Source organism: Equus asinus, chromosome 17 (assembly GCF_041296235.1).
Source record: "Equus asinus isolate D_3611 breed Donkey chromosome 17, EquAss-T2T_v2, whole genome shotgun sequence".
Taxonomy (NCBI): domain Eukaryota; kingdom Metazoa; phylum Chordata; class Mammalia; order Perissodactyla; family Equidae; genus Equus; species Equus asinus.
In genome coordinates, this window is record NC_091806.1 from 15,091,044 (window position 1) to 15,102,391 (window position 11,348).

At 36.8% G+C, this 11,348-nt stretch overlaps 1 protein-coding gene across 1 annotated transcript; it reads right to left on the minus strand.

Moving 5' to 3' along the window:
• Positions 1-8,815: 8,815 nt before the first annotated feature.
• On the minus strand, positions 8,816-9,727 carry LOC139040424 (olfactory receptor 9G1-like). Its single transcript, XM_070487192.1, has one exon. It carries the CDS (start codon positions 9,725-9,727, stop codon positions 8,816-8,818), a length of 912 nt encoding a protein of 303 aa, XP_070343293.1.
• Between the last annotated feature and the right edge of the window lie 1,621 nt (positions 9,728-11,348).

An 11,348-nucleotide genomic window follows, 5' to 3' on the forward strand; every position in this document is an offset into this window, starting at 1 on the left:
ATGTCAATTTAATTCTTGGGCCCAGCTGAAAACTCTGAGGTAAAATTTCATGTCTCCTACACAGTTCTCCTCTACAATCACAGAGAAAGTTTTCCTCTCAGCTACTGTTCAGGATCCTTTGGCACATTTGTCATAAATCTCAGGGAGAAAACAAAATTGAAAATCAGGGTGAAATTTCAGAATGGAGACCAAAAAAATTAATCCATCTGATTATGCTAAATTAAAAAAAATAGCAATGTCATTATAGGTCTTTTGGGGTCTAAAAATCTGAAAGTTAGCATTGTTCTCCAGTTTTCCCAACTAGTTGTGTACAATTCTTAAAAAGACACATCCCAATTTGATGTCGTCTATAGTAATACTACTCAATTTTATTGCATTCAAAAACCTCCACTTTATAACAAACACTTTCACTGCTTCCTTCATAGTCCTAAGATGAAATTTATCTTTAATATATACCTTTAAACATAGTATACATATGTATATGAAATATTCTAATATAAAAGTAATAAAAAACAGCAGTAGTTCATAATAACTATTATATGGTAATAATTATAGGGTTTATTATAAAATAATATGAATTTCAATATGTAAATGCTGAAATGCTTAGGGAAATAGATACGTATCTATGTAGTATCATCATGAATGCATTGCCAAGTCAAATATTGAGTGATATTTACACTAGTGAAACGATTTTTTGACATGAACAATTCTTAAGTTCCAAACAAAACAAATCACAACCTTCACTCAATTTTGAGTTCCTAGACAAGTTGTTCTATAGAAAGACCTTGTAAAATATACTTTGTGTTTATTTGTAAAGTGGATTAAATTTCAAACTTACATCATTATGAAAATCTTTTGCAATGCACAATTGTCCTTCAGGACACTGGATGTAGCGAGTGGGACTTTTTGTTGGATGTGACTTCCCCACGGTTGCAAAACAGTTTCATCCTTGTCTGTTACATACTAAATGGCCAGAGGACCCCTGATCTTTGTGACAGTCAAAAATCCACCATACATTTCAAAAATGCTTTTGAAACAATGTTATCATTCTGTTAAGAAACTCTACTTCACAGCTTTGTATTTTACTTATTGCCTCTTTATAGGATTCTTCTAGGGATTATGTGAAGGTCTAGAAAGTAACTGGAGTGTATCCCTGAGTGGTAAAATTGGCTGTGGTGAGATAGCACTCCATCTACCTTTTCATGGATCTACTGGGTGAGGGATGTCAAGCTGAGATAGTGATACTGGCCCTGATACTGGCTCCCCTACATTAAACCCAGCATATGTGGGGTTAAAACCAAAGCACTCATTCCCTGCTTACTCCCTGGCTTCCTGGCTCCAGAATCCACTATCCTCCATGGAGACAGACACAGTCTAGGACAAGCACCTGGATTCATTATCTCCCCCCCACAAGGAGACGCAGGCTGGTAAGAAAGCTGCTGACCAGCAAGTTCACGGGCTTCCTCCTCTCTACTATTAGACTCAAGGCCAAACACAGGCTGGTGGAAAACCTCCAGCTAACAAGATCATATGCTCCCCCTCCCTTACTTAAAACCCTTACTTTTACTTTTTTGGGGAGTTAGAGATTTCAGCATTAGCTGCCTTTTCTCCTTGCTCAGTGCTGTGCGATAATAAAATTCCTACATTCTTCCACTACACCCAGTGTCAGAGATTGGCTTGCTGTGCAACGGGTGAGCAAACTCACTTCAGTTTCAATATCAATAGGAGCCCAACAGAATGCAAACCCCATGGTTGTAGGATTTTTGTGTTTCATTTATTATTATATGCCCAGTGTCTAGAATAGTACCTAGCATATAATAGAGACACAATAAGTGTTTAGTCAATAAATGAATGAATGAATGAATGGGTAGCCTTGAATTGCAAAAGAATCAAGTCAATAGAATCAATTTTCTGGGTGGCATCTAATGATGTCATTTACCCTCAAAACATCAGCAGAATTGTTTGATATCCCACATGCATTTCCTGGCACCACTCATCCCTGGACATTTGTGTTCTTTTTTTTTTTAAAGATTGGCTCCTGGGCTAACAACTGTTGACAATCTTTTTTTTTTTTTTCTGCTTTATCTCCCCAAACCCTTCCCCCCGTACACAGTTGTATATCTTAGTTGCAGGTCCTTCTAGTTGTGGGATGTGGGGCGCCGCCTCAATGTGGCCTGACGAGCAGTGCCATGTCTGCGCCCAGGATCCGAACCATGGGCAGCTGAAGCAGAGTGCACGAACTTAACCACTTTGCCACAGAGCCAGCCCGACATTTGTGTTCTTTGCAGAATAAAAAGGGACAAAGAAATCTGCCTACTAAATAATCTTATACAATATTTGTTTGCCCAGTTGGAGTGAGTCTGTGAAGAGGTGTTTTTTATGTCAGCAACAGATTTTTTTGTCATTATATTTCACGATGCATAGGAAGCATATCATAGAAATCAGAGTTGACTGCTCAAACAAAAGATAGCCCAGGCATCAGAGTAAAATCATTTGATTTTCAGGCTATTAACAGGGGTTCAAGTTCTCCATCATTACTCAACATTGTAAAGCCTCAATTTCTTCATATGTTAGACAAGGATAACTTCTTTCTCCTTAGGATTTTTTTAAAGGAGAAAATTCAAACAAGGAGCAAGCACAGTGCCTGGCACATCATACACACTCAAGTAACCAATGGTCTCAAATTCAGTGCACATAAGTATTTAGATGGGGCCTAGGAACTTGGTTTCGTTTAAGTAGCCCCTGTCTTGTAAAGCAGGTTACTTGTAGATCACATCTTTGAAATGTTGAACTAAATATCAGTTGTATATTTATTTTTATTCTTTATTCCAGGAATCCTGCTTGTAATACGATGCTGTGAAGACTCAAGGAGTTAACAAATGTAAAGAAGTGTTGCATAATGTTATACATTTAAAAAGATGAGCTATAAATGATCTAATTGGAATACTAATGCTTACACAAAAACAAGATGAGGCACACAATCCCTTGGGTAGAGACCGGTTGAAGAACCGAGTTCTGTAGTTGTTAACCAGAACCAGAAGACTATGGTAATCTGGCTGTTTTTGCTAAGGAGCTAACATGTTATCCTCTGTAACGACAGTTATGTTTTTCTATAAACTAAACAATGCACTTTGCATCAAAATTATTAAAATATAACTTTTTGTGTTTAGAGACAAGCATCTCTTTTCTGGAATTTTCCTCAAAAACATTATATGGCTTTGTGATTTCTTAAAGAATATCAGGGGCTGGCTCTGTGGCCAAGTGGTTAAGTTTGCACGCTCCACTGTGGCGGCCCAGGGTTCGGATCCTGGGCGCAGACATGGAACCACTTGTCAGGCCACGTTGAGGTGGCATCCCACATCCCACAGCTAGAAGGACGTGCAACTACGATATACAACTATGTACCGAGGTGGTTTGGGAAATAAAGCAGAAAAAAAAAAAAAAGAATATCAAACAGAAATAAATTTAAACTTTCCTTGATGTCATTTAGCCTTCAGACTAGTAATCTCTGGTAATCTCTGCTACTTCATTCTGTTGCTTCAGTTGCTCTTGAGATATTGACCCTCATGTTTCTTCTGTAAGTGGTTCCTCATGACTGCTTGTTTCTGCATTTTTTTCTCCCTTGTCCTTTGTGTAATGTTAATATTTTTTCTCTTATAGTGAGAAATGTTACTTCTCCTTGTGAACTCTCAGCAGTTTCAGAAACTGCAATAGGAAGATGGTAAATATATTTCGAAAGAGGACCTTTTTTTTTAGTACTCATCAGATCTTAGTATGTAAATAACTTTTGGACTGGTTGTGAGGAACAAGTAAAGTTTCCCATCTACCTCTAACAGCTGAATTAGGCAACTTACCTAGAATTCCCAGCCACACCATCACCTCAACAGAATTCAAGGCAGCCTGTCCCTGAATTATTTTTATCAGTGTCTGGGAGTGGTGGATTCCTGTACCCTCTCAGGATTTCACAGCTTGGGAAATAACTAACAAGACAATTAAACAAAACTGTATGTTGACAAATTGGGTATGATTTAATGAAGGAGAAAATGTTTTTGTGACTATAGTTTCCTGGTAAAAATCAGTCAGAGTTTTCATCCTCATTCTCTCTTGAATTGTGAAAAGCTAAACTAAGCATATATATATTCATTAGACTATGTATATTCATATGCATAATCTGCATATTGAAGCACATATCTTCCATGATACTGATATTTTTGTTATATGTTGAATACTTTTCCTTTGTCCTTCCAAATTCATTCTCTATCCTTGGAACCTCCCGTTTGCTCCAGGATGCTCAGCTGTGTTAACTTCATCAATGGGATCCTTTGTTCTCTATCCACTTAATGGGTTTGCCAGTAGTTGTCACTGGCACGGAAGAGAGTGAGGTCAGAGTAATTTTCCCCAGGCTCTGTGCTTATAGAGATGCCTTGGCTGGCTCTATCCCTGGGACCAGACCATAGCTCCTTCCTGGTGACCCGTTTTCAAAGCTCTCCTTCCATTGCTCATAACCTCTCTCGCTTCTTGCACCTTCAGGTATAAAGGAGGAATAGCTTTTAGAAATTAGTAGTCCTAAGATTGTTTTCCTTGGGAATTCCCTATAACACACACATTCAAGTGTAATAATACCTTTATTAGTCCATTCCCAAATTAACCAGTTTAAGTGGTCATCTGCTACCTGCTAGGTTCATAACTGATACTGATCCTAGAAGTAGTTTAGGAAGGAGATAGGCATTCAAATGTAATTGGATTGTTCACATATTTCAAAATTGGACTTATAAACCCATTGCAGTGGGAAATGGAACACTGGCAATCTATGGTATTTAGTGACATTCAAATTATTTAACTGATCGCCCATGGCATCAATGAATGGAATGAAGAATGAGTAAAGGGAAGACACTGACAGGTCAGTTTTCTGTGGCACATATGCATGAAAAAATAGTGTCTATAAATATCATGTGGTGGTTTGACTTCTGCTGAAATTAAACCTGTGCCTGCCCAACTGAAAAGCAAATAGGCAGCCAGAAAGCAAGATTGCAGTGCATATGTCAGAGACAAGACACAAATAATTATCCACATATACCACAAACTCTAGATGCTAACCAAGTCTCTTGTCGTTCAGACATTTGTGTCAGTGTCTAATGGATTAGTGGTTCCTAAGGATGCAATAGAAGGGAAACCAGCCTATGTACTATTTTTTTAATAAAGAAAAAACATTTTTAGTTGGACAAAACTAGCTCAAGATGTTCTAGTAGAGAGATACGGCCCCTTACATAATTCTCTGACCTAGGCTAGTTTACAGCCCCTGAAGCCGTAGAATGATGGGGAGGAAGTCTCTCTGAGGAAGGATCCTAAAGCTAGGCCGAGGTGTACACTGTAGATATTCCTCTAAGCCGTCTTCTGGATGGCTTGTAACCATTTAAGAGGGTAATCCTGCATTGGGAAACGAGAAGTACTCAGATCTTCTGAGGGTTACTAGATACTGGCTCTGAACTGACGCTAATCTCCAGAGTTGGAAAAACACCAGAGGTACACACTCACCAGTGGAGTTACTGGAAACAACGTGAAAGATAATTTTGGCCTGAGTGTATCTCTTAGTGTAGCCAATGGGACCAGATATATAGCTGACCATTATTTACCCAGATCCAGAAATCATTTTGGGCATAGACATACAGAATAAAACAGAATCTTCATTTTAGTTCCTCGTACTTGACCCTTGGAATGAGCATTATTATTGTGGGAAGGCTCAAGTAGAAGTCCCTGAAATTGCCCCCCGCTCCCCGCAGACATCCTCTGCTAATACAGTAAACAAAATGAAATACTGCACCCCTGGGGGAGGTGGAGAGATTAATGTTATTATCAAAGACTTGAAAGATGAAAGGGTGGGGATCCCAATTCATTATTTTTAATTCGTCTCTTTCTCTGAGGAGAAAAGAATTGAGGATCTTCACGGCGGAGGTCATGTGTGAGCAATTTCACAGGTAGACAAGTTTGAGAAAGAATGCAGGAACAGTAGCTTTTGTCTTGGGGGAAAAATGGAGGGAATCAGTTTGGAGTAAAAATAAATGTATAGCCTCAGAAACTGTATAGTTTGATCAGGCTCACATTAGCACTAAGCAGTTGTAGCCTTTGAGGGGTAAATAATGCATTTGAGGCAATTGGGTTTGTAGAGGAGGCTGAGAGACTATCATATTTTATTAAACCTTCAAAGTCATAGCCTTTCTTTGCATGTCTAAACCCTTTATGTTCACACATATGTAAAGAATATATCCATACAAGCATATATTGGGAGTCTCTCACTGATCAAGTGGATGCAGTGGCATAGTCTGTGAATGTTAGTCAGCCTCTCTCATCACGCACCTCAGTTCATGTACCCTCATATAAAGTGGCCATAGAATTTGGCATGGGCTCAACAACATGGTCTTCTTCTCACCAGAGTTCATGTTTTTTTCACTAAACATGTAAGTTCCAGAGACTTTTTGCATGGAGAAGAGCACCCATAAAATATTCGTACGTTTATTTTTATTTTTTTTGAGCAAGATTAGCCCTGAGCTAACATCCACAGCCAATCCACCTCTTTTTTTTCTGAGGAAGATTGGCCCTGAGCAAACACCTGTGCCCATCTTCCTCTACTTTATATGTGGGACGCCTGACACAGCAAGGCTTGACAAGCAATGCATATGTCCACACCTGGGATCCCAACAAATGAACCCTGGGCCGCCCAAGCATAACGTGCAAACTTAACCGTTGCACCACTGGGCCAGCCCCAACTATTTGTACTTTTAAAAAATGTTTATTAAAACTCACATATCTAAAAGACACAACTTACAACTTACTTTTTTGTAAGACTTCAAGCTTCATTTGTTATTTGAGCAATAAAATTCCCAAGGAATTCATACAGTAATTTCAAATTAATATGGAAGATTCTTTTGAAAGTTTCACAACTATAAACTGCAATGAAACTTTCCCAACAGTGAGTAAAAATCTTATTGCCAAATTTATACTTAAGCATATTCTACAACATTTTCTAAAACAATCAATGCCATTTGTTTAATTAGATTTTTATAAGATTCTTATTTATGCTTATGTCTTCCTAAAACTATTATTAACTGCACTTTATCTTCTTACTGGGGTATCTTGGTAATGTTATTTAGAGTTGATTCCGGAGTTAAGATTACTTATCCATACACAAAATAATATAATTGTATACTTAGGCCACTGAAAGTTACAGTATCTGAGTATATATTGATAATTATTTGGAGAATAAGACTTGGCTGCTTCTCTTAAAAGACTTAACATAAGAGATCTTGACCAGTAGTTTGAGCATCCTTTTTTTTTTTTTTTTAAGTTAAATATCAGGATTTATGATGCTAGGATGTTTTAAGAATAGATTGATTACACTAATTTCATTTTTTTGTACCTGATGTTTCCATTGGAATGATGTATTTTCTAGTTTCATGTAAACAACATTAAATAACTGAATTTCTGCCACTCTAATACACCACCTAGATCTATTAATATTGTTTTCAAAAATACGTGCTACAGGAATTTCATTATTAGTGGGAAGCACAGAGATATCTTTTAAAAAATAAGAATTAGAGTTGACATAAATAACTTTCTGTTTTAGAACATTGTCTACTTCAAGCATCTTGGACTCATACTGTTGGGTCCTGTGTCTATTGGGTTACTATGTGTTACAACTAGTACTGATTATACACCTTGGATTTACTTTTCTGGTTAATGTGAGTCACTGCCAGTGATAAATCTTTCCTACTCTGCATGGAGCTCCTACATTTTGGGGCAGCTACTTGCTTAAATTTCACTTTATTGCTTTTTCATTCTAGTTACTGCTTATACTCATAGAAACAATATAGTCATGCTTTATTGACATAAATTATATCAACATTGCCTCACTTTTAAAAGCCAAACTTAAAAGCAACTCATCATGTCTGCCCTTTTTGCTTTATCACTACCTGTATCTATTCCCTATAAAATTTTTTTCTCTTTTGAGTAATGTGTACTCATAGACTTTTATTTCTCAGTTGTTTCTCCTCACTACAGTTATTATTTTTATTACAATAATTTTATGTCAGTTGCCACAGTTTGGATATAGAAGTCCTTGCAGGTTCACTCCTATAAAAGAGAAGCCCTGGTAGTTATTTAGTGACTCATAAAAATAATATCTGTGAGGACTTGACCATTTTTTCTTAATTGAGGAGCTTATGTAGGAGACCTGTATGTTGGAGAGATCATGCTTGTTGAGTCTAGTTGTACCGAGTTATTTCACAGTTGCCTCTGGATCTTTGTGCTAATGCCTCTGGGGGCAAAATTCACATATAAAAATGGCTAAGAAATTTAGTTAATGGAATGGAAAGTGGTGATTTCAACTAGTTAATAGCTATAGGAAAATAATAAAAATTAATTCAGCATATTTGTTCCTATTTCTTAGAAAGAACTATAAAGATACATTCTATAAATATCAGTCAGCCAAACATAGTCTTATCCTAAAGGAGTAGGCTGTTCTGTCACATTATGAAAGCAGAGGACAGTTTTTGGTTTGGTTTTAAGTTTTTGTTTCTAACTTAGAATAATATGAAATTAAATATAAATACTTATATTTTATATTTAAATTTTATATCCTAAATTGCCCTAATTTTCTCATCTTAAGTTGCGTGAATTGCCATGTATCAAGAGTGCAAATTCTTTAACTTGCATTGTAAGAATACTTGATCATGATGGAACACAATGGAAGCTTTTCTTGAAATATAATAACCTGATCAAATATTGTCTCTGCATTCCTTTAGAAGGTGAGAATCTCAATTTATTTGAAGAGTTTATTCAGAGCCTCTTTTATATTCTTATTCCTCAAGCTATAGATCATGGGATTCAACATAGGGAAGACCACAGTGTAAAATATAGAAACTATTTTGTCCCTATCCAAAGAATAGCTAGATGGAGGACGAGAATAGATGTAGAGAATGGAGCCATAGAATAAAGTGACAGAGATCAAATGAGAGGAACATGTGGAGAAGGCTTTGAGGCGGCCCTGGGTGGAGCGGATCCTCAAGATGGTGGCAATGATGAAGAGGTAGGAGGCAAGTATGAGCACAGTGGGAGTAATGACATTGGAGGCCAGGAGGAAGTACAGCACAACCTGGTAGCCATCTTTCCTGCCACAAGCCAACTTCACCAGGGGAAGCAAATCACAGAAAAAGTCATCAATGACATTATCATTACAGAATTCCATCGCAAAAGTTCTTTTGGTGATGATGGAAGAGTTAATAAAGCCACCAAGGTACGAGGCTGCTACCAAAAATACACATAGCTTTATGGACATAGCCTGTGAATAAAGCTTTGAGATAGCCACATAGCGGTCATAAGCCATGGCAGCCAACAGGTAACACTCACTGTAGGCCAGCCCAGCAGAGAAGAAGAACTGAGCTATACAGCCAGCAAAGGAGATGGTTTTGTCTGCAGAGATGCAGGTCATTAGGATCTTTGGGGTGTAGACAGAGGAATACCAGAGATCCAGAAAAGACAGATTCCCAATGAAAAAATACATGGGTGTGTACAGCCGGGAGTCATTACAAATTAACATGAGGAGGGTGGTATTTCCTACAACAGTCATAGAATATACTCCAAGGAATACCACAAACAGGATCAGCTGCATCACAGGGTCTGTTGTGAAGCCCACTAGGATGAACTCTGTCACTGTATGATTGCCTCTCTCCATGGCGATAGGGAACCTCACCTAAGAGAAGAGAAAATGAGAGTTCCACTTGAATCACTGCACTGAATAAATAGAGTATATGGTAAATTAATAACATTACATCACTGCTAAACCTAGAAATCTAGGATCCAACAATGTGAATTGTTGTTTTAGAAAGAGTTTTCATTTTGCAACAAACCACTTAGACGTAATGACTATATATTGTTAAAAGACAAACAGGCACATTCAATTTTTTAAGAGTTTATTTGAGCTTACATCGATTTGAATTGGGCAAGTGTCAAATCAAAAGTGGTCAGGAGATCTCCACTATCAAGATCTAGGGGGCAGGTTTTCATAGAGAAGACACAAAAGGAAAGCAAGGAAATTATTTGATTGACTATAGCTTAAATGTTTGATTTATCTGGGAAAACTTAGCTGGAAGTTTGTGATGGGTTGCTCTGAAGTTTCATTTTCTTGGATTCAAGTGCATTTACTCTGTCTTAGATATTGGTTTGCTTACATAGTCTACCAATGTGTAAGAGCCACCTCAGTGTAATGGCCTCCTTGTTTAATTACTTTAACAATATTCAATTCCAAATTTCTGAAGTTGGTTATTTATTTTTTCCGTTAGGAATGATTATTCAAGTAAATAAAGATGTACTTATAATTTCTATTTTCTTGTGCTTTGGTCTTCTTCATAATGTCAATTTTCTTTTTTGCTAAATGTGTGACTTCTTAGCTTAAAGTGTTACTTATTTGGATGTGAGATTTTCAAATTCACCTGTTTTTAATCTATGTTTTGAATAATCAAGTATTTGTGTTTCTGTATAGTGAGACATCCTACACCCATTATAAATTCATATTTCATACTAATATCTACAGGCAAAAGAAAATACTCAGGAGTGTATAAGGAAAAAAAGAGAAATATGCAAAATTTTGGAAAAAAGTATACAGAAGAGTGATATGCAATGATGGCATGGTAAAGTAGACAGGATTTACTGTCTTTTGCATATATTCTAACAATAAAAAATATATGACTAATATAAAATCAATTATGAATTTAAATAATTCATGTATATTACATAAGTAATGTAGCACAACAAACTTACATTTTCATTTCTTTTATAATTTTTTATTATTAGGGATTTTTTCCCTAATGATAACAATTAGCCAAAAATATATATCTTAGAATATGATGATAAGACTCACTGTTCCATCTGATAACAAAGAAATCTGCTCACTGTCTTCAGGATTCTCTGCTTATACAACTACGAGTGCTGTATTGAAATGGATAGATGGGACTACATCTAGCAACTGTACATCTATATTACACTTCATGAGCAATTCCAGTCACACTAACTTCCCATCAACCTAAGTGGTTTTGTAGCCAAAATGAATATGATTATATATGCTCACACTCTTGGAACCCAGGAGAAAACTCAGTTTTTATTAGACTGTCAATGTCAGTGTTAATGTATACCAAAATTAATAAGTTGACTTGTTTCTGAGTAAAGTATAGAACAATAGATGATTCTTCCACCTAGGTTTGTGCTACTAATACTCCACTGAAGGTGCCCTCATCTAGGTTCAGTGACCACACATAACTCAATCCAATGACCATGTTTCAGTCCTCATCTGACCTGAT